At 45.2% G+C, this 23846-nt stretch overlaps 2 gene segments (V, D, J or C); one reads left to right on the top strand and one right to left on the bottom strand.

Moving 5' to 3' along the window:
• LOC125109330 (immunoglobulin kappa variable 2D-29-like) overlaps nt 1-23846 on the top strand; it is a 664016-nt gene that overhangs the window by 555472 nt on the left and 84698 nt on the right.
• LOC125109339 (immunoglobulin kappa variable 3-20-like) overlaps nt 1-23846 on the bottom strand; it is a 67828-nt gene that overhangs the window by 14989 nt on the left and 28993 nt on the right. Inside the window, 1 exon segment of the V gene segment in view lies at nt 15416-15714. Coding sequence covers nt 15416-15714 — 299 coding nt within the window.

Genomic DNA, 23846 nt, shown 5'->3' on the forward strand with positions numbered 1-23846 from the left:
CTCAGGCAGGGCACAGAGCAGCAGAAGGCACAACAGCAGAGACAGAGATCCCAATTTGCTCTGAGACCCAACCTGGGCCACCTCACCAGTCCGCTCTGGCCGGAATGCATGAAAAGCGGCTCAGCAAGGTGAGGACCAAAGCAGATTCACTTAGAGCAGAGACTGCATGGTCCAGACACAAACGTGTTCTTCCTCCTTCTTCCATGTCAGCCATAAGATTGGATATGCTGAAGACACATCTAGTAGTCATGTCCTGAGCAGTGACAACCTCAGCCAAGCTGAGCGGGACACAGACACGATGGTCTCTCCCCACACCATTCGAGTGGCTTGGCATGAAGCTGGGGCCATCTTAGAAGGAAGGCTGGGAAAATCCTAGAGGCATGAGAATACTGCAAACCAGAAATGTATTTAAAGAGGTGCCAAAATATAAGATTTCAATCTCCTGCCGTTATTCCTTATCACAAAGGAATTAGAATGTAAAGCCTGAGTGAAGAAGTGTGAAGGTCATTATTTGAGTATAAACAAAGCCTACTTCTGTCTTTGGCACAGCCTCCATAAGATCTCAATAGAGCAGGGTTCAGAGAGCTCCCAGTCTGGTGAACACATCCACACTGGGAGGGTGACACATCCCAGCTACATGGGGACAAAAGCTGCTGAAATCAGGATCCTCACAATCCCCCTGTGTATCTCTCCATCTAACTCTTCATCTGGATCTTTATATTATTTTTTAATAACCTGGGAAACATAAGTAGGTGTATCTCGAAGTGATGTGAGCTACCCTCACTAACTAATCACATCTGAGGAGGGAATCATGGAACCCCATGTCTACAGCTGGTCAGAGACAGAGGTCCCTTCTTCACTCCCATTAGACGATGACACTCCCAATGGGCTAGTCCTTCTCAATTGGGGGGTCTCCATGCCACCCTGCAGAACCACGAGCAGCTGCTCTGGAGGATGAAGTGTGGACACAAAGCCACTGAGAGCAGACCCAGAGCCAGGAGGCTGTGCCCTGAGTAAAGACCCTCTTGAAAGTGCTTGGTGTCCTCCACAGAGCTGGTCAGGGACCGCCACCTGGATTCTGTGCACTGGAGCTTCTCCACCCCTGGGTGGGTCCTTGTGCCCAGGGGTCTGGGAGAGTGGAGATACCTTCTCCACAATGTGCAGGGACATCAGTCTCCTCCCAAAACATACACATGGAATGGATATTGACCCAGATTTGAGGTCTTCCCTGAACAAAGCTAAAGTCCTTTTTCTTTCCTGTCACAAACATAAAAAATTCCTTCAATAAAAATCCAAAGTCCCAGAGCGATGACAAAAATAATGTGATAGACTCTCCATACATTCCATAAAGGACAAAAATAAAAGTGAAAGTGAGGGAATCTGAGGAGAAAGGAGGAACCACTATGAAAAGGCCTACACCTCTGGCAGGTGCATCACATGTGCATGAAGGTACAGCAGGAGAGGAAGCAATGATATCCTGGGTAAGAATTTGAACCATGTGTCGCCAGTCAGGTCCACTCTGGAGGGTGACCACAGGGCTTCACCCCCTGGGGGGCTGGCTTAGGCTTTTGTTCTACTGCATCCCAGCTCCATTCCCCCTCTGCCGAATCCTGCATTCTCCTTCCGCAGATAGTGATGTCAAGAACATTCCCCAGCCAGTGTCAGACATGCTAAACTCGATGTGAGTCTGCTTTCCAGGGAACAATGCCTGTGACCAGTGACGTCAGAGAGTAGCACATACCACATGGTCAGAATAACCTGCATAGGCAGAAGCTGTCCATTTTCCAAATGCACAGGGAATGAATGATGTCAGAAAGACAAAATGTGGCAGTAGATAACTGAGCACATGTTATGAGAAATTAAGTCAATGTGTTGACCCTCAGAGTATTTTGTCTCTCTAATTGGAAAACTCTAGCTCAGGGTTCCTCAAGCCTAAAGTCACAGCTTCTGACTCAGTTCCTAGACCTAAGTCAGTTCCTACTCTCAAGCACATTGACTCATGGGAAGGCCAGGTCTTAAAGGAAAGACCTTAAGGTTTTGCCATAGATGTATGGAGAAAATCTTGCTTCTTATTTTCCCTAAGGAACTTGAGGCTTAAGGCTTGAGCTCAGAATGTGTCCTCTCTGCCCTGATGAGAATGCTCTCTGTTAGAAGGACACATGGGCGAAGGCCGTGCTCTAATGGAAGAGACAAGAAACAAGCTGTCCACAGAGAAAAAGCAAACACACAAACAAACAATCCATTTTAAATTAAAGCAATGGAAGAATATTTGTTAACTGATGAGAAAGCTGTAGGAGTTCATGAGAACTCCTCAGGACAGAAGTTCCATCCCTCACAGGAGACACTTTGGAGTTGGGGATGCAAACTGCTACACAGAATTAAGAGTTTATTAAATAGAGGGATTATGAGGTGGCCTGTGTTCAGAGGGAACTTCTGAACTTCTGTCTCTCCTTCCCCAATTAGAGTGTGGTGACTGGGGGCCCTGCCCAAGGATTAGCATCAATACAGCAATACCCTCTGCAGCCAAAATAACAATGCTCCCATTTCTTCACAGGACTCACATGAATCTCAGCTCTAGAAAATTTATTTATGTATTTACTTATTCTAAAACGTGCAAAGAAAAGAAATAACAATATTGGGATGGAATTCAGATTACGTATACAGAGATCAGGGCTTTCAAATAACTTATGAAGTCAGAAGATCAACACATTCACATAAATATGGGAGTCGCTTGGAGCCAAAACTACTCTCTGTGAGTTCATCCTCTAGTGGGTGAATATTTGCAGTTCTTTAGAAAAGGTGACGCATTTCAGTCACAGGTCCCAAGAATCTCCCCAACACTTCCTGTTGGGGACACTCCCTCTGCTGGGTGGCAGAGAGAGCCTCCGTTTGCATTCAGTCTGGACACAACTCAGTTGTCTATCAACTTGGACAAAGCAATATAAGTTTGTGCTGTTTGGCTTGAGAAAATGTATAGATCAAGTCCTACAGAATATATAACAGCATCACACTCGTACCCACACACCCTGAAACCAGAATAATGGACTCACATAACCAAAGCAAAAAGAGAACCACCCCAAGGGACACAAATCACACACTGGCTTCCAGTTTTATGGATTCCAAAGGGACATCCCCTGGCAAAGAGACAAAAGTGCAACAAAACCCGCCTGCATAAGTTCTTGCTCATTGAGGTGACAGTGGTCAAGATTAGAGACTCTTAGACTCCTAGTCCCCACCTGGACCTCATGGAGGTTCTTCTTACATCCCTTACAGATGCCGATGATTTCTGTGTGGTGTACAGTGACCAACGGTGATGAAGTCCCTTTTTTTTGTCCAGGGTACAACAAAGTTCCTACATACACAGGAGATAATGACTCCTCTTAGGAATTAGGAACAGTCTTTCTTCAGTCTACAGGTAGCAGAGGAAAATTTCAAAGCCTTCTGTGTCAAGAATGAAGCTGTAGAAGGTTTTTTTTTGCATTTTTTAGGTATTTCAGGGCAAGAAATTATGAGATAAACATCCAAACACAGAAGGAGACATTTTAAGTTTTCATGTTAAGCTTTGTAGGAAATAGTAATATTTTTGAAGTTCAAGGATTCTTAGGAATACGTTATACAAAATATAGTTTCAAAACTGATACACAGGGGGAGGAGTCAAGATGGCAGAGAAGTAGCAGGCTGAGACTACTTCAGGTAGCGGGAGATCAGCTAGATAGCTTATCTAAAGATTGCAAACACCTACAAATCCAATGGGAGATCGAAGAGAAGAAGAACAGCAACTCTAGAAACAGAAAATCAACCACTTTCTGAAAGGTAGGACTGGTGGAGAAGTGAATCCAAAGCAATGGGAAGATAGACCGCGGGGGGAGGGGCCGGCTCCCGGCAAGCGGTGGAGCAACGGAGCACAAAATCAGGACTTTTAAAAGTCTGTTCCGCTGAGGGACATCGCTCCAGAGGCTTAACCAGGGTGAAGCCCACGCGGGGTCAGCGTGGCCTCGGGTCCCACAGGGTCACAGAAGGATCGGGGGTGTCTGAGTGTCGCAGAGCTTACAAGTATTAGAATGGGGAAGCCGGCTACAGAGACAGAGCCAAGGAGTGAGCTCTAAGTTCGGGGTTACCTTGAACCGGTCGCAGGCTCGGTCAGCTCGGAGCGCGGCCAGAGGCCAGGGTGACGGGAGTAATTGGGCACTGTTCCCTGGGGGCGCACTGAGGAGTGGGGCCCCGGGCACTCGGGTCCTCCGGGCCGGAGACCGGGAGGCCGCCATCTTCATTCCCGTCCTCTGGAACTCTACGGAAAGCGCTCAGGGAACAAAAGCTCCCGAAAGCAAACCCGAGCTCATTACTCAGACCGGCCCCGGGTAAGGGCGGTACAACTCCGCCTGGGGCAAAGACACTTGAAAATCACTACAACAGGCCCCTCGCCCAGAAGATCAACAAGAAACCCAGCCAGAATCAAGTTCACCTACCAAGGAGTGTAGTTTCAATACCAAGGAGAGCAGCGCAATTCCAGAGGAGGAGAAGGCAAAGCATGGAACTCATGGCTTTCTCCCCATGATTCTTTAGCCTTGCAGTTAGTTTAATTTTTTTTTCTTTTTCAATTTTTTTTTCTCTTCTTCTGCTAAATTTTTTTAACTTATACCCTTTTCTTTTTTAACGTTTTTAACTAGTTTATCTAATATATATATTTTTTTTTCCTTTTCATATTTTTTCTTTATTGGTTTTCTTCTTTTATGTGTTTCTTTTTTTTGTTTTTTTCTTTCTGAACCTCTTTTTATCCCCCTTTCCCCCCCTCACGATTTGGGATCTCTTCTGATTTGTCTAAAGCATATTTTCCTGGGGTTGTTGCCACCCTTTTAGTATTTTACTTGCTCCTTCATATACTCTTATCTGGACAAAATGACAAGGCATAAAAATTCACCACAAAAAAAAAAAGAACAAGAGGCAGTACCAAAGGCTAGGGCCCTAATCAATACAGACATTGGTAATATGTCAGATCTAGAGTTCAGAATGACGATTCTCAAGGTTCTAGCCAGGCTCGAAAAAGGCATGGAAGATATTAGAAAAACCCTCTCGGGAGATATAAAAGCCCTTTCTGGAGAAATAAAAGAACTAAAATCTAACCAAGTTGAAATAAAAAAAGCTATTAATGAGGTGCAATCAAAAATGGAGGCTCTCACTGCTAGGATAAATGAGGCAGAAGAAAGAATTAGCGATATAGAAGACCAAATAACAGAGAACAAAGAAGCTGAGCAAAAGAGGGACAAACAGCTACTGGACCACGAGGGGAGAATTCGAGAGATAAGTGACACCATAAGACGAAACAACATTAGAATAATTGGGATTCCAGAAGAAGAGGAAACAGAGATGGGAACAGAAGGTATATTGGAGAGAATTATTGGGGAGAATTTCCCCAATATGGCAAAGGGAACAAGCATCAAAATCTAGGAGGTTCAGAGAACCCCCCTCAAAATCAATAAGAATAGGTCCACGCCCCGTCACCTAATAGTAAAAGTTACAAGTCTTAGTGACAAAGAGAAGATGCTGAAAGCAGCCCGGGAAAAGAAGTCTGTAACGTACAATGGTAAAAATATTAGATTGGCAGCAGACTTATCCACAGAGACCTGGCAGGCCAGAAAGAGCTGGCATGATATATTCAGAGTACTAAACAAGAAAAACATGCAGCCAAGAATACTATATCCAGCTAGGCTATCATTGAAAATAGAAGGAGAGATTAAAAGCTTCCAGGACAAACAAAAACTGAATTTGCAAACACCAAACCAGCTCTACAGGAAATATTGAAAGGGGTCCTCCAAGCAAAGAGAGACCCTAAAAGTAGTAGATCAGAAAGAAACAGAGACAATATACAATAACAGTCACCTTACAGGCAATACAATGGCACTAAATTCATTTCTCTCAATACTTACCCAGAATGTGAATGGGTTAAATGCCCCAATCAAAAGAAACAGGGTATCAGAATGGATAAAAAAAACAAAACCAATCTATATGTTGCCTACAAGAAACTCATTTTAAACCCGAAGACACCTCCAGGTTTAAAGTGAGGGGGTGGAAAAGAATTTACCATGCTAATGGACATCAGAAGAAAGCAGGAGTGGCAATAATATAATAATATAATAATAGTAGGGGACTTTAACACTCCACTCACTGAAATGGACAGATCATCCAAGCCAAAGATCAACAAGGAAAGAAAGGCCTTAAATGACACACTGGACCAGATGGACATCACAGATATATTCAGAACATTCCATCCCAAAGCAACAGAATACACATTCTTCTCTAGTGCACATGGAACATTCTCCAGAAATGATCACATTCTCGGTCCTAAATCAGGTCTCAACTGTTATCAAAAGATTGGAATCATTCCCTGCATATTTTCAGACCACAATGCTCTGAAGCTAGAACTCAATCACAAGAGGAAATTTGGAAAAAACCCAAATACATGGAGACTAAACAGCATCCTTCTAAAGAATGAATGGGTCAACCAGGAAATTAAAGAAGAATTGAAAAAATTCATGGAAACAAATGATAATGAAAACACAACGGTTCAGAATCTGTGGGACACAACAAAGGCAGTCCTGAGAGGAAAATATATAGCGGTAAGCCTTTCTCAAGAAACAAGAAAGGTCTCAGGTACACAACCTAACGCTACACCTAAAGGAGCTGGAGAAAGAACAAGAAAGAAACCCTAAACCCACCAGGAGAAGAGAAATCATAAAGATTAGAGCAGAAATCAATGAAATAGAAACCTAAAAAACAATAGAACAAATCAACGAAACGAGGAGCTGGTTCTTTGAAAGAATTAATAAGATTGATAAACCCCTGGCCAGACTTATCAAAAAGAAAAGAGAGAGGACCCAAATAAATAAAATCATGAATGAAAGAGGAGAGATCACAACGAACACCAAAGAAATACAGACAATTATAAGAACATACTATGAGCAACGCTACGCCAACAAATTTGACAATCTGGAAGAAATGGATGCATTCCTAGAGACATATAAACTACCACAACTGAAACAGGAAGAAATAGAAAGCCTGAACAGACCCATAACCAGTAAGGAGATTGAAACAGTCATCAAAAATCTCCAAACAAACAAAAGCCCAGGGCCAGATGGCTTCCCCAGGGAATTCTACCAAACATTTAAAGAAGAACTAATTCCTATTCGCCTGAAACTGTTCCAAAAAATAGAAATAGAAGGAAAACTTCCAAGCTCATTTTATGAGGCCAGCATCACCTTGATCCCAAAACCAGACAAGGATCCCAACAAAAAAGAGAACTACAGACCAATATCCTTGATGAACAAAGATGCAAAAATTCTCACCAAAATACTAGCCAATAGGATTCAACAGTACATTAAAAGGATTATTCACCACGACCAAGTGGGATTTATTCCAGGGCTGCAAGGTTGGTTCAACATCTGCAAATCAATCAATGTGATACAACACATTAATAAAAGAAAGAACAAGAACCATATGATACTCTCCATAGATGCTGAAAAAGCATTTGACAAAGTACAGCATCCCTTCCTGATCAAAACTCTTCAAAGTGTAGGGATAGAGGGCACATACCTCAATATTATCAAAGCCATCTATGAAAAACCCACTGCAAATATCATTCTCAATGGAGAAAAACTGAAAGCTAAGGTCAGGAACACGGCAGGGATATCCGTTATCACCACTGCTATTCAACATAGTACTAGAAGTCCTAGCCTCAGCAATCAGACAACAAAAGGAAATTAAAGGCATCCAAATCGGCGAAGAAGTTGTCAAACTATCACTCTTCGCAGATGATATGATACTATAAGTGGAAAACCCAAAAGACTCCACTCCAAAACTGCTAGAACTTGTACAGGAATTCAGTAAAGTGTCGGGATATAAAATCAATGCACAGAAATCAGTTGCATTTCTCTACACCAACAAGAAGACAGAAGAAAGAGAAATTAAGGAGTAAATCCCATTTACAACTGCACCCAAAACTATAAGATACCTAGGAATAAACCTAACCAAAGAGGCAAAGAATCTATACTCAGAAAACTATAAAGTACTCATGAAAGAAATTGAGGAAGACACAAGGAAATGGAAAAATCTTCCATGCTCTGGGATTGGAAGAATAAATATTGTGAAAATGTCTATGCTACCTAAAGCAATCTACACATTTAATGCAATTCCTATCAAAGTACCATCCATTTTTTTCAAAGAAATGGAACAAATAATCCTGAAATTTATATGGAACCAGAAAAGACCTCGAATAGCCAAAGGAATATTGAAAAAGAAAGCCAAAGTTGGTGGCATCACAATTCCGGACTTCAAGCTCTATTACAAAGCTGTCTTCATCAAAACAGCATTGTACTGGCACAAAAACAGACACATAGATCAATGGAACAGAATAGAGAGCCCAGAAATAGACCCTCAACTCTATGGTCAACTAATTTTCGACAAAGCAGGAAAGCATGTCCAATGGAAAAAGACAGCCTCTTCAATAAATGGTGTTGGGAAATTTGGACAGCCACATGCAGAAAAATGAAATTGGATCATTTCCTTACACCACACACGAAAACAGACTCAAAATGGATGAAGGACCTCAATGTGAGAAAGGAATCCATCAAAATCCTTGAGGAGAACGCAGGCAGCAATCTCTTCGACCTCAGCTGCAGCAACATCTTCCTAGGAACATCCCCAAAGACAAGGGAAGCAAGGGCAAAAATGAACTATTGGGATTTTATCAAGATCAAAAGCTTTTGCACAGCAAAGGAAACAGTGAACAAAACCAAAAGACAACTGACGGAATGGGAGAAGATATTTGCAAATGACATATCAGATAAAGGGCTAGTATCCAAAATCTATAAAGAACTTAGCAAACTCAACACCCAAAAAACAAATAATCCAATCAAGAAATGGGCAGAAGACATGAACAGACATTTCTGCAAAGAAGACATCCTTATGGCCAACAGACACATGAAAAAGTGCTCCATATCACTCGGCAACAGGGAAATCAAAACCACAATGAGATATCACCTCACGCCAGTCAGAATGGCTAAAATTAACAAGTCAGGAAATGACAGATGCTGGCGAGGATGTGGAGAAAGGGGAACCCTCCTACTCTTGGTGGGAATGCAAGCTGGTGCAACCACTCTGGAAAACAGCATGGAGGTTCCTCAAAATGTTGAAAATAGAACTACCCTATGACCCAGCAATTGCACTGCTGGGTATTTACCCTAAAGATACAAACGTAGTGACCCCATGCTGGTTTTAAAAGGATCCTAAGTTTTGAGGGGCTAGAATATATATTCCATTGATTTCCACTCTAATTTTTATATTTCCTTCATTCTATCTGCTTCGTTTTTGTTTGCTCTTTATTTTCTAGGTTCCTAGGGAAGGAGCTTAAGCCATTGCTATGAGATGGTTCTTTCTTTCCTAATTCAGGCATTTTTCAAGTTAGATGTCTAATATTATTTGTTTATCAATTTATTACAAATTTAACACAAAACCGTGAGAAACATTAGCTATTTCTTCAGTTGAGAAGCAACAGGAGAAATATGAGAAGCTAGAAGGGAAACATGGTCCTGAGGGGTGGGTCTGATGCAATTCATGATCCATTACCTGGGGAGATTTTGTATTTGATGTCCTCAGCACTGGAGACTCTTGGGAGAAAGAATTTGGAAATAAACAAACAAAAAAGCCTTATGTAAGTGCCACAGTTGTAGCAGACATTCCGGGGGGGGGGGGGAGGGGGGCATGACAACTACATGCCCTGCCATTCAGTGTGGGCAGAATCTGTGACTTCCTCCTAGTCCATGCAATATTGCAGAAGGGAAGAGAATTGGCAGTGTAACTACCATCCCAAATCAGTTGATTCTGAGATAATTAAAATGGAGATTATGCTGGCTGGACCTCACTAAATCAAGATGAAGCCCTTAAGGAAGGAACTAAGATCTCTCCCTTGTGGATGAATTTCCCCTTGCTGCTATGATTAGTAAGGATCTCACATATCAGGAAATTTAAGTGGCCTCTAGGACATTGACGTGACCACCGGCCTGCAGCCACCAAAGTTCAGGACCTTTAGTCAGATAGTCACAAAGAAAAGAATCCTTCCCACACCTTGAAATGACCTTGGAAACAGATTCTCCAAGCCTCTGGATGAGAAGAGAGTCAGGCCAACACCTTGTCTCATCCTGGAAGACCCCAAGAAGAGAACCCAACTAAACCCTGCCCAGAAGCCTGACTCCTAGAAACTATGTGATGATCAATGTGTGTTTTAGCCACTAACTTTGTGCTAAATTTTTGCGGGGCAATATAAAAGGAATAGGACAGTAAAATTCCTATATGGTGATACAGTGTTACAAGCTTAGAAACTAGTAGAATTCTGAGGACACTGACATGTTACAGGGCACTATTTGTCAGTTTTCCCAGGTCCCCTTGGGGAGGATACAGAAGCCCAAGGGAGGCCAAGGTAGGGGTGGAGACGGATGTGAAAACTGACCCTTTCATCCCTGACACTGTGCACACTCAGGCTTCTGGAGTTCACTCTACCTGTAATGTTCAAGAAAACAGAAAAAGAAGACAAGAGAAGATCTTGGCCAGATACATGATAGGTATCATAGAAAAAGGACATAAAAATTGGACAAGGAGAAAAGGAGAAGCAAATATATCTAGGACATAAGAAGTCATTTTTGAGAAAGACACAGAGATAGAATAACCTGAATCAAAGGAGCACAGACAACTACATCCAGTTCTTAGTTTCTAAACAACATGGGGAGGTGACTATGTGACCCCTGTAGTCATAGGATCGTTAAATTATAAAACAGGTTACGTGGAAAACACAAACACACAGACACATGTCAGTCTGTGATTGTCCTTTCTCATACTCTGACCCTTTTACCCATACCACCTAGAGACCCTGAGTCATAAGGAGGAACACCTGAGGGATGGAGCCTCACTGAGCAGCCACCTGGGGAAGATTTTGTTTACACCCAGAGCACCATGGGAGGATTCTCCTTACTGTCCTGGCAGTAATAACTGGCAGCATCCCCATCCTCCATGGAATCAAGCGTGAGACTGAATTCAGTCCCAGACCCACCACCACTGAACCGGGCCAGGACCCCAGACACTCAACTGGATGCTTTCTAAATCAGGATTCTTGGATGCTGTCTTGATTTTTGTTGATACCATATAATAAAGTGGGTAATGCCCAAAATGTCACCAACTTTCTGACTGGTCTTGCAAGAGATGGTGGCCCTCTGTCCTGGAGACACAGTCAAAGAGGCTGGAGACTGGGTCAGCACAATGTCCCCAGTGCAGCCTGGAATAGAAACACAACAAATTTGACAGAGGTACTGAGAGCATCCCAGTGGAGGCCACAGCACTGATGACCTTGTAGTCAAAGTCATGGACAACACTCTGAGGAACCAGAAAACAGAAGGTAACTGGTTAACGGAACCCCACGCCAAATGCTTGAATTCCAGCCACCAAGAACCCAGAGACACCAAAATCATTGTGGCCACAGTGCGTTTGCCCACCATTTCTCTGTGTGCCCCCCTCTCACCTGGAGCAGGATCCACAGCAAGGGAGGCCTGCACGCCATCTCGGAGAGCTGGACCGGAGGCTGCTACTCCATGGCCCAGACCAACTGTCTTTAGGGATGCTGAGTGCAGGCTGTGGTTTTGTCTAATGACACAACATGCAAAACTGCTTAGAAGAGCTTCAGGTTGTGCCCAAAGGGGACCCCTGCTCTCATAACACCCTGTGGGACTTGGGTCACCAGAAATTTCCAAATATAGCTCAAGCATGTCCCAAGGGATTTGAGGACCATTTTCTTAAATCTTTGCCTTCTAGTCTGAGATGCCACGTGGGGGAGTGCCCTGGGCTCTCTTACTGTGAAGATATAGGTTATTTCAGGAACACTCATAATCCCTAGAATTACCACAATAATGTATTTCAAATTGTGATTATTGTCTGGAACATAAAGCCATGAGATTATAAAAGAGTGAACCAGGGTTGCCTGGTTCCTATGGGGAGAAGAAGTCGGCCCCACTGAATAAAGACCCTCAAATGAAGTCCTGACATGCCCTCAGGACCTGGAAAGGGTGAGAGGACTGAGCATGGAACCTTGGTGAAGGCTGGGAACAGACACTAATCAAGGAACTTGCCTCGGTATGGAGAAGCCCGGGACTGTATCTGCTCAGTCCTGGAAACCAATGTCATGTTCCCCTCGAAGCCCTTCCAGGCAGAGCAGTCACTCCTACTCAGAGTGGAGAACCCCTGTGCCTAACTTCACATTCACCCTGCCTCTAACATTGAAGTGTAATGTGCAGGCACCGTGACAAAGCCCAGAAGACAAACCCGTGTGAATTCCATGTGATTTACCATCACCTAACCAATCATTCTACTTGTTTGTCATCTATCAGGGGGAGGGCCAGGCAAGGGCAGGCGGCCCAGGGGAGTGGCTGATGGCAGCATCAACTGGTATCAACACCACCTTGGACCTTGGACCTTGGACAGTTCTGCCTTCATCCTCCTTGGGGATTTGCATCAACCTCCCACCCCTATTGCTTCCACCACAGGCCTGATGCTGCTCACTGGGTCTTTTCCACGGACAGGGTCTGAGCAGCCTTGGGAATGCTAGCGGAAGCCTGATGGTGCCAGATCCTCAGACTCCTGCTTTTATAGTCCAGGTGAGAGAATGGCCCCAAGTTGAGAGTTCCCTCAGAGGGGACCCTCATGCTCCTGAGAAGAGTGGTATTGGGAGGGGAAAGGAAATGAATGCCACCAAACACACAGGCTTGCTTAGGGCCTGGCCTCATGTTGGGAGGCCCACTCCAGCTCTAACAGAAGCACAGCATCTCCGCCTCAGCCCAGTGTGCCTCTGATGGCAGCTTCCGGTGGGCACATGACACTCTCCCATGCTCCTGTGTCCCTGGCCATTCCCCAAGAGAGAGTCTCCATCAGCTGCAGGGCCAGTGAGAGGCCCCTCCACCCAGCCAGGAAGCACTGCTTAGCCTGCACTAGCACGGACAGAAGGCCCTCACTTACTTCCCTTCCATCTGAGTTAATGGGGTGCCCACCCATTCAGAGCAGCAGCTCTAGGACAGATTAGACTCATACCATCCACAGCCTGCAAGCTAACGACAATATGGCTGACTTCTGTCCTACAACACCAGGATGTACCATCATAATGACAGGACCCCACATCAGACTTCAATCCTCTCTCTGGGTCTCATGCTAGTCATAACAGCCCTAGGCTGGCCCTCTCCACTCAGGTCCTTATGATGTTTTCCATTGCCTCCAACAGCCGTCCCCACACAGAACCTCCTATCTACTGGAAGTTTGTAGTCACCATCTGCTGAGCATTCCTATTTCCTGACTTTGCCATTCAAATTTTAATCCAGAACAAACATCTCACAAAGGAGAAAACACTAAATCTCGGTCTATCCTTGTGCTAGAACCAATGCACATCATTTTTTTCCCAACATATTTTTAACATTAAAAGAAAAGACTTCTAGTGCAAAACCAGGAGCAAGAGCAGGCTCCTTTTGTCACTAGAAAATGTTTTAAATTTGGAAAGAACAGCAAAACAGATTTTAAGAGGGTGGCAAACAAAAAATATGGAAGGCGGGAGAGAAAAAGGACTCACCACCTGAACACATTCTCCCCCGACGCTCCCCACCAAACCACTGAGATGCGCAGTAGCCCCCTGTCTCTTCTAAAAGTGCCCTGAGATTCTGTGTTTCCCCGGCAGCCTGCTCACAGAGCTTCTATCGCCCCCTTCAGCCACTTCTAGAGACTTCTAGGCCTGCCTAGAAACTGGAAGTTTGTTTGAAATCAGGATAGGTAGACAATGCCACTCTAGTATCACTCCTTATTGCTGATAAACACAAGCCCCATGGTCTCTCCTGGTTTCTGGAATATTTTAGCTCCTGCCTCCTACAGCCTCTCACAGCCTGTCACAATTCCTGGTGGTTTCACTGTATTCAGTATATGACCCTTCCATTGTTTGGCTGACCCTCCTCCAATTGTCTCTTCCCCACCCAATCTCGATCAGTAACTCCCATGGCCATGCCTTAGGTGCACCACCAGAAAATCATGACAAGTTCTCCCTCATTACAATGCAGAGCATCTCAGGGATGCCTGGGTGGCTCAGTCAATTGAGCTTCTGCCTTCAGCTCAGGTCATGGTCCTGGGGTCCTGGACCTGAATGCCCAAAGGATGACTTTAAAGAAAAACGTGACAAGTGGTGAAAAAAGGTGCTGAGGCACAGTATCCTGTGTTCCTAAAGTGACGGGTTTAAAATGAGTGAGGGAATCAGAACACCTGTGTGGCTCAGTCTTTTGAGCAGCCGACTCTTGGTTTCTGCTCAGGCCATGAACTCAGGCATGTAAGATGGAGCAGGCATCAGGTCCCCACTCAACAGGGTGTCTGCCTGAGAGTCTCACCATCTCCCTCTGCCCCTCCCCAGCAGCAATAAATAGATAGATAAAATCTTAAAAAAAAAAAAAAGAAGAAGAAGAAGAAGAATGAGAGAATTGCTTTTGTGAGAATGAGTACTCCTGGGAGAAATGGAGAAGAGAGAGAAGGGAGGTAGGAAAGGAGCTGGAGCAGAAATGAATGTGCAGGACACTGCCCAGGAAGGCTGGGAAACAGAGCCCATGGAAGGAAAAAGCGAGAGGGACACTACTTTCCACTTTGTAGATTCTGAATAGGAAAGCTCAAAGGTTTCATCCTGGGAAGGTTCAGAGTGGGAAGGTGATGGAGGGTGAAGAAAAGTGAATAAGGAAATAGAAGAGAAATGTCCCAGAGTCCAAGAGGAAAAGGAAGGGATAACTGATCCACAGGGTGGAAAGTTCATGGCCCTTTGTCAGGACTAAAGTCAGACCTTCCTGGCTCACTTCTGCCGTGGGATCCTGGGAATCACATAGTTTCCTGGGTCACAAAAACTCCTGACAGAATCACTAAAACATCTTCACAGCATTTGTCTTCATAACGTCCCACAAAAAGGGATGCTTGAATGCCTCAGTCTGTTAAGTGGCTGCCTTCAGCTCAGGTCATGATCCCAGCATCCTGGGATCGAGTACCCATCGGGCTCCCTGCTCAGTGGGGAGCCTGCTTCTCCCTCTGCCTCCTGCTAACCCTCTTGTGCTCTCTCTCTCACTCTCTCTCTCTCTGGCAAATGAATAAATAAAATCTTTTTTTAAAAAGGGGTGGAGGATGCAGGAAAAATCCAATACCTTCATTTTCTGCTGGGCCTTACAAGCCCTTCAAGGAGTAAGTCAGGAGAAGTGAATTCTCAGGCAAATAGCGGAACACACATATTCAGGGCTTAGCGAAGAGGAAACAGCTGCTTCAGCAAAACCTCCATGACCTGCCGCCCTGGGGAGCAGGTTTGTGTTCGAGGCTGAAGCACTGTGGGTGGATAGTTATACTGCTGGCAGTAATAGTGCCCCACATCTTCGGCCTGGAGGTTGCTGATGGTGAGGGTGAAGTCTGTTCCAGACCCACTGCCACTGAACCGGTCTGGGATGCCCGTGGCCCTGCTGGATGCATGATAGATGAGGAGCCTGGGAGCCTGCCCAGGTTTCTGCTGGTACCAGGCTACATAGTTGCTAACACTCTGACTGGCTCTGCAGTTCATGGTGACCCGTTGACCTGGAGACACAGCCAGGGAGCCTGGAGACTGAGTCATTGTGATGTCCCCACGAGCACCTGCAATCAGAAAAATGGTGATACAGACACACTTTATCCCAGTCATGCTGAAATATGTTATTGAAAACGTGCTTCCTAATGGTACCACATGGCAGTACATCATTGGGTCTATTTTGGAAATAACCAGTGTTTCTCATTATATATCCTAAAATGTCATTTAAAATGACACTACTCCAGAAAGATTATGGCACTTTTCAGCTTCTCACCTGAGACCCACAGCAACAAGGATAGGAGGACCTGCCTCTGTGACGCCATCTTGCTGCCCCTGCCTGCCCGACGCAGCTCAGCTCACATAGCAAAGGCCCCTTTTATACAGCCTGAGCCTCTGGTCTGGGCCTGGAGGGCCTTATGCAAAGCAGTCAGGGAGAACAGAAGCAAATCTCATAAGCACTGGGTTGTGAAAGTACCCAGTGGAAATCTAAGAGCCAAAAATAACTCCAAATTAGAGTTGTATGACAGGAACACACAAAAGACAACTTAGAAGCTCTGAGAATAACTTAGTTCTAAAATGACAAACTGCTACAAGATCAAATGAAGAGCTTCCATTCTCAATTTAAAAATGTCTTTAAATGGGTTCAGTTTCCAGAAATGATGAGCTTCACTGTTCATACCAATAACCCTGGTAAAATAACAAAACATGCTGGGAAACAAATAATGGGAGGCAGGGAGGGGCAAAAGAATTGGAAAGCACAAAAAGAAAGTGGAGAACTTTGGGCCCAGCTTTTTACAAAACCTCTGACTGGAAAACATCAAGCTCTGAAACAATTTTTATCCTGCAGATGGGTAAGGATGAGGTAAACACTTGACCTCGGTTCCCAGGACTGTGCAAGTACCAGAGAGATGAGAAAAGGAAGACAGGCCCAGAATTTCCTCACTTGGGGAGACATGTGGGACCCTCACTGGACCTAAGGGAAGACTGAATCTTGAATTTTCATTATTCTACTTTACAGCTCAATAGTTCTGTTTTGTGTTGAATTAACCAATGAATGAAATCTAGGTGCTTTCAAGAAAATTCAATTCCCTCCAGGGGTTTGAGAAGTCAGCGCAGTGTTACTTGGGCACCATATAAATGTCCCTGCACCTGTTTCTCGTCCTGCTGTTCCGTCTTAAACAGAGGGAAGGGGACAGGAGTGGAATTCCCTTAAGACACCAAGCATGCAGTCCCGGTGAGGAGGGCAGAGGCTGTGGAGACTTTGGGAGCACCGCAAGTCAAACCACAACACTTCTGCCATCTTTCCTCTTAGTGGAGCAGATGCCTGAGTCTTCCTCTGGCAGGTGGCACCCTGGCTGTTCCATGGGTCCCCGTGGCCGCTGCACCTCTTCGTGACATGAGCCATTTCCTAAACCCAGATAGAGTCTGTATCAAGCAGACCCTACTTGGGGATCCACACCTCACCGTCAAAAAGTGTCGATGCACCCATTGTTCCACCCCTCAATTTGCCTCTGATGATGGTTAATTTTATGTGTCAACTTAAGTAGGCTAGGATGCCCATTTCGATGTTGCTGCCAAGGTATTTTTTAGTGTGATGAACATCTACATCAGTAGCCCTTGTGATATCACAGAGTCTCCTCCCGTGCTGCACAAAAGATTCACCACAGCCCTGTTTCAACTTCAAAAAGGAAAGAAAACTTTATTATTATGATAGAAAAACTAATAGAAACAGAAGAGGAAAGGAATCTACACATACAGGAAGGGACTAGTAGGCAAGAAATGAGAAGAAGGCCACTTTACCTCATATCCGGTACTTACAACACCCCACCTCACCAGCGGTGGAAGCCCTGTGGAGACAAGCTGGAGTCCTCACTGAGAGTCCTGGGCAGAGCATCCTCCCCTCAGGGGACACTTCCAGTGGACCATCCCCACAAAGGCCATATTTATAGGACAAATAATAGGGTTTGAAATTAAACATTTGTTCACTTAGTGCAGTTTGGAACAGCCGCATGTCGACATTATCATGTTTCTGTATTTTCAAGGAGCCTGAGCTATGTTTGTCGTTAATGAAAAGACCTGTGTCTTTAATGAAATGTGGTAAGAAACAAAGACAGAAAAGCTATTACAAAGCAGTAAGAAGTTTTTATGATACGCAAGTGCCCTGGAAACAGAACAACACACAGCATGCCACGCAGTGACACAGTCCAAGGTGGCATCCAAGGTGAGAAGAGCATACAGAGAGAAGTACTGCTGGCCTCTATTTTTTATGTGTATTTCATGAGGAGTAATGGAGAAGCAAAGTCAACAAGCTACTCACAGATAAGATTGGAGAGTTTGAAAATTTCAGCAGGCTGCAGACTGTAGCTATGGCCCTTGTCCTCTGGTACCCACGGGAGTTTTGGGTAGAGAGAAATGTCACAGATTGTTGGTCTCATTGACAGGAAGAGAGTAAGGATTTGGACTCAGGATTATCTGGCTTGCATATCAAACCTATGCCCTTGGGCAGGTCTTTTACTGCCTCTGGGAATTAGCTAATTTGGGGAGAGGTGGTCCCTTCCTGGCTGGAGCAGCAAGAATGCAGTAATAAGAAAATCCATTAAATATAAAGCCTCATGAGGCAGAAAATAGGAGCTCATGCAGGGGTGTTTGGGCAAGAGTAGGAATTATTGTGGTGATCTGAAACTCTTGTCCCATAAATCGTGTGCCCGCTGAATCTGCTTGGGTCCAATACTGAAGAAACTACTATCTCCTTTCTGAGATTGTCTGCTGCTGGGCTCCACCCAATCTGGTGTGTCTGACATTTCTGGTTTAGGACAAACAGCTCTGTCACACAGTTAATTGATGTGTTGTGGACAGGTCTACTGGGACCTGTGCTATACTAGGAACTACTTGTTGAACAGTGAATAGGTTATTTTTTTTGTTTTTTTTTTTGTTTTGTTTTTTGGGTTTTTTTTAATTTTATTTTTTATAAACATATAATATATTTTTATCCCCAGGGGTGCAGGTCTGTGAATCGCCAGGTTTACACACTTCACAGCACTCACCATAGCACATACCCTCCCCAATGTCCATAATCCCACCCCCCCAACCCTCCTCCCCCCAGCAACCCTCAGTTTGTTTTGTGAAATTAAGAGTCACTTATGGTTTTTCTCCCTCCCAATCCCATCTTGTTTCATTTACTCTTCTCCTACCCCCTTAACCCCCCATGTTGCATCATGAATAGGTTGTTTTTGAGAAGGGCCAAGTCTTGCCAAAGAACTGGGAAGTCTGTGCTATAATGAGTCTTCATCTGGGCTTGCCAGAGTGTCCACAACGTCCTTCCTGGACACAGATGCTTGTACCACCAAATGATAGGAGAGGTCGTAGGGCCCACTTGCTTCGAGACCTAAACCTGATACAGAGTCCCTCCTGGCTCTGCGTCCACTCTACACTAGTGACTTCAAAATTAGCTAATAAATTGAATGGTGTAGCTTATCCAAGTGTGGAATGTGTTGTCTCAACACTCAACACTCAACAAGGTAGTGTGCTTCAACCTCAGTGGTTAGAGGTACAAGATGCAAGCACTTGTCCTTTACTTCGGAGAGGATGTGCCTGCAATCCTCAGATTTCTGGAACCCTGACATAGCCACCAGGGAGGAGGCCCAAATGAATTTTTGTAGGGTTTGATCCCACTGTTGGAGCTCATGTGTTTTTGCAAGTTAGTGAAGTCCTCACCACTTCTCACTCATCATGTGCAATTAACAGGATGTAATCGATAGAGTATGGCCAGGCGGAATGCTCTGAGGATGTTTATACAACACACTGGAGCAGAGAGCAGGGAGTTAACATAGCCCTGGGCTGAGACTGAGGATGTGACCCACTTTTCACTGCAGGTGAAATCAATGTCCACCAGAGGACTCCATTACACCATATGCCATGCCCCCTGCTGGTAGACCTTGTAGTTGGCCAAGATGGGATAAGCACTTTCAAAATCTCCACATGGCCAGAAGAGGGAGACAACATACTCAGAGAAGAATGGGACCCAGTGGGGGGATTCTTCTGATAAACTTAATTATTGAGTATTTTAAGCAATACAAATGCCCCAAAATGTGCATATCTTCTTCCTCTTAGACCTGAAGTACTTCTGCCACTCAGAGGCTAATAACAGAGTCTTTGGGTGTGTGGCAGGAACACACTGGACCCATTGAAAGCAGCAAGGTGGTGACTCCATCACAGCTTCCTGGCCTTCTGCTCCTCTGGGTTCCAGGTGAGAATATTTGGACAAAGCAGATTAAAGTGCGGTATGATTTTCCGTGCCTGATTTTCTTTCTTCGTTGGGAATCCTTCCATAGATGAATTTAGCTTATTTTAAAAATAAGTAGTATTCTGTCAAATCTAACTAGATACTGGTGATTTCCATGTATATATCCTGAGGTTCTGCTAATGTTTCCTGTGTGGTTTCAGCCTCCCATAAAGAGATTGTGCTGACCCAGTCTCCTGCCGTCCTGTCCATGGCTCCATAAGAAGGAGTCACCATCACCTGCCGGGCCAGTCAGAACATTAACAAGTGGTTAGCCTGGTATCAATAGGAGCCAGGGAGAGCTCCTAAGCTCCTAATCTATGAAGCATCCACGTTGGAAGCTGGGGTCCCATCGTGGTTCAGCAGCAATGGGTCTGGGACAGACTTTACTCTCACCATCAGCAACCTGGAGCCAGAAGATGCTGGGATCTACTACTGCCTGTGGTCTAACAGCTACCTGCCCACAGTGTTACAGGTCAGAGCATAAACCACCAGGGAAGCAGACATGAGGGACTTGGCTGCCCCCACTGCTCCTCTGATTCCTGCACCTGCTCAGACAGTTTCTCAGAAGCAGCAGCTATGTGGAGGTCACGGGGGTTTTGGGAGAAGGGCAAGGAGGATCCTCGGCCTCCTGACAGACTCCCTTTCCCCCAGATCATTACACCTTAGGAGTGTGGGTGATGGCATCCATCGGGGTTTATACAGCAAAAGAGAAGCCACTCTAGGTATTCCAAGCAGGAATTGCTTTCCCTAGGGAAGTAGTCTAAATGTCACTCTTTCGAAGGCCTGGGGATGTAGTAATAAGGGAAGCAGACACTAGAAACAGTGATTCCTCAGTGATCCCCTGTAAGTCAGAGAATTTATACCATTGGAGATACAGGCTGCTAACCACGTGATCCTCAGGCCTGTCTAGGAGGGCTGGGAATGGAGGCACAGATACTCTAACCAAGAAAGAACCAAGGGGCGCCTGGGTGGCTCAGTGGGTTAAGCCGCTGCCTTCGGCTCAGGTCATGATCTCAGGGTCCTGGGATCGAGTCCCGCATTGGGCTCTCTGCTCGACAGGGAGCCTGCTTCCCTCTCTCTCTCTCTCTCTCTCTCTGCCTGCCTGCCTCTCTGTCTACTTGTGATCTCTCTCTGTCAAATAAATAAAATCTTTAAAAAAAAAAAAAAAGCAGTAAGAAGTTTTTATTATAGGCAAGTGCCTGGAAACAGAACAACACACAGCATGCCACGCGGCAACACAGGCAGTCCAAGGTGAGAAGAGCACACAGAGAGAAGTACTGCTGGCGTGTATTTTTTATGCATATTTCATGAGAAGTAATGGAGAAGCAAAGTCAACAAGCTACTCACACATAAGATTGGAGAGTTTGAAAATTTCAGCAGGCTGCAGACTCTAGCTGTGGCCCTTGTCCGCTGGTACCCACGGGGGATTTGGGTAGAGGGAAATGTCACAGATTGTTGGTCTCATTGACAGGAAGAGAGTAAGGATTTGGACTCAGGATTGTGTCTTGCATATCAAACCTATGCCCTTGGGCAAGTCTTTTACTGCCTCTGAGAATTAGCTAATTTGGGGAGAGGCGGTCCCTTCCTGGCTGGAGCAGCAAGAATGCAGAAATAAGAAAATCCATTAAATATAAAGCCTCATGAGGCAGAAAATAGGAGCTCATGCAGGGGTGTTTGGGCAAGAGTAGGAAGTATTGTGGTGATCTGAAACTCTTGTCCCATAAATCGTGTGCCCGCTGAATCTGCTCGGGTCCAATACTGAAGAAACTACTATCTCCTTTCTGAGATTGTCTGCTGCTGGGCTCCACCCAATCTGGTGTGTCTGACATTTCTGGTTTAGGACGAACAGCTCTGTCACACAGTTAATTGATGTGTCATGGACAGGTCTACTGGGGCCTGTGCTATGCTAGGAACTTCTTGTTGAACAGTGAATAGGTTGTTTTTGAGAAGGGCCAAGACTTGCCAAAGAACTGGGAAGTCTGTGCTATAATGAGTCTTCATCTGGGCTTGCCAGAGAGTCCACAATGTCCTTCCTGGACACAGATGCTTGTACCACCAAATGATAGGAGAGGTCATAGGGCCCACTTGCATCGAGACCTAAACCTGATACAGAGTCTCTCCTGGTTCTGCATCCACTCTACACTAGTGACTTCAAAATTAGCTAATAAATGGAATGGTGTAGCTTATCCAAGTGTGGAATGTGTTGTCTCAACACTCAACACTCAACAAGGTAGTGTGCCTTGTGCCTCAGTGGTTAGAGGTACAAGATGCAAGCACTTGTCCTTTACTTCGGAGAGGATGTGCCTGCACTCCTCAGATTTCTGGAACCCTGACATAGCCACCAGGGAGGAGGCCCAAATGAATTTTTGTAGGGTTTGATCCCACTGTTGGAGCTCATGTGTTTTTGCAAGTTAGTGAAGTCCTCACCACTTCTCACTCATCATGTGCAATTAACAGGATGTAATCGATAGAGTATGGCCGGGCGGGATGCTCTGAGGATGTTTATACAACACACTGGAGCAGAGAGCAGGGAGTTAACATAGCCCTGGGCTGAGACTGAGGATGTGACCCACTCTTCACTGCAGGTGAAAGCAATGTCCACCAGAGGACTGCATTACACCATATGCCATGCCCCCTGCTGGTAGACCTTGTAGTTGGCCAAGATGGGATAAGCACTTTCAAAATCTCCACATGGCCAGAAGAGGGAGACAACATACTCAGAGAAGAATGGGGCCCATTGGGGAATTCTTCTGATAAACTTAATTATTGAGTATTTTAAGCCATACAAATGCCCCATAATGTGCATATCTTCTTCCTCTTAGACCTGAAGTACTTCTGCCACTCAAAGTCTAATAACAGAGACTTTGGGTGTGTGGCAGGAACACACTGGACCCATTGAAAGCAGAAAGATGGTGACTCCATCACAGCTTCCTGGCCTTCTGCTCCTCTGGGTTCTAGGTGAGAATATTTGGTCAAAGCAGATTAAAGTGCGGTATGATTTTCCGTGCCTGATTTTCTTTCTTCGTTGGGAATCCTTCCATAGATGAATTTAGCTTATTTTAAAAATAAGTAGTATTCTGTCAAATCTAACTAGATACTGGTGATTTCCATGTACATATCCTGAGGTTCTGCTAATGTTTCCTGTGTGGTTTCAGCCTCCCATGGAGAGATTGTGCTGACCCAGTCTCCTGCCGTCCTGTCCATGGCTCCAAAAGAAGGAGTCACCATCACCTGCCGGGCCAGTCAGAACATTAACAAGTGGTTAGCCTGGTATCAATAGGAACCAGGGAGAGCTCCTAAGCTTCTAATCTATGAAGCATCCAAGTTGGAAGCTGGGGTCCTGTCGTGGTTCAGCAGCAGTGGGTCTTCACTCTCACCATCAGCAACCTGGAGCCAGAAGATGCTGAGATCTACTACTGCCTGTGATCTAACAGCTACCCACCCACAGTGTTACAGGTCAGAGCATAAACCACCAGGGAAGCAGACATGAGGGGCTTGGCTGCCCCCACTGCTCCTCTGATTCCTGCACCTGCTCAGACAGTTTCTCAGAGGCAGCAGCTATATGGAGGTCACGGGGATTTTGGGAGAAGGGCAAGGAGGATCCTCGGCCTCCTGACAGACTCCCTTTCCCCCAGATCATTACACATTAGGAGTGTGGGTGATGGCATCCATCGGGGTTTATACAGCAAAAGAGAAGCCACTCTAGGTATTCCAAGCAGGAATTGTTTCCCCTAGGGAAGTAGTCTAAATGTCACTCTTTCAAAGGCCTGGGGATGTAGTAATAAGGGAAGCAGACACTAGAAACAGTGATTCCTCAGTGATCCCGGGTAAGTCGGAGAATTTATACCATTGGAGATACAGGCTGCCTAACCACACGATCCTCAGGCCTGTCTAGGAGGGCTGGGAATGGAGGCACAG

Source organism: Lutra lutra, chromosome 9 (assembly GCF_902655055.1).
Source record: "Lutra lutra chromosome 9, mLutLut1.2, whole genome shotgun sequence".
Lineage (NCBI taxonomy): Eukaryota > Metazoa > Chordata > Mammalia > Carnivora > Mustelidae > Lutra > Lutra lutra.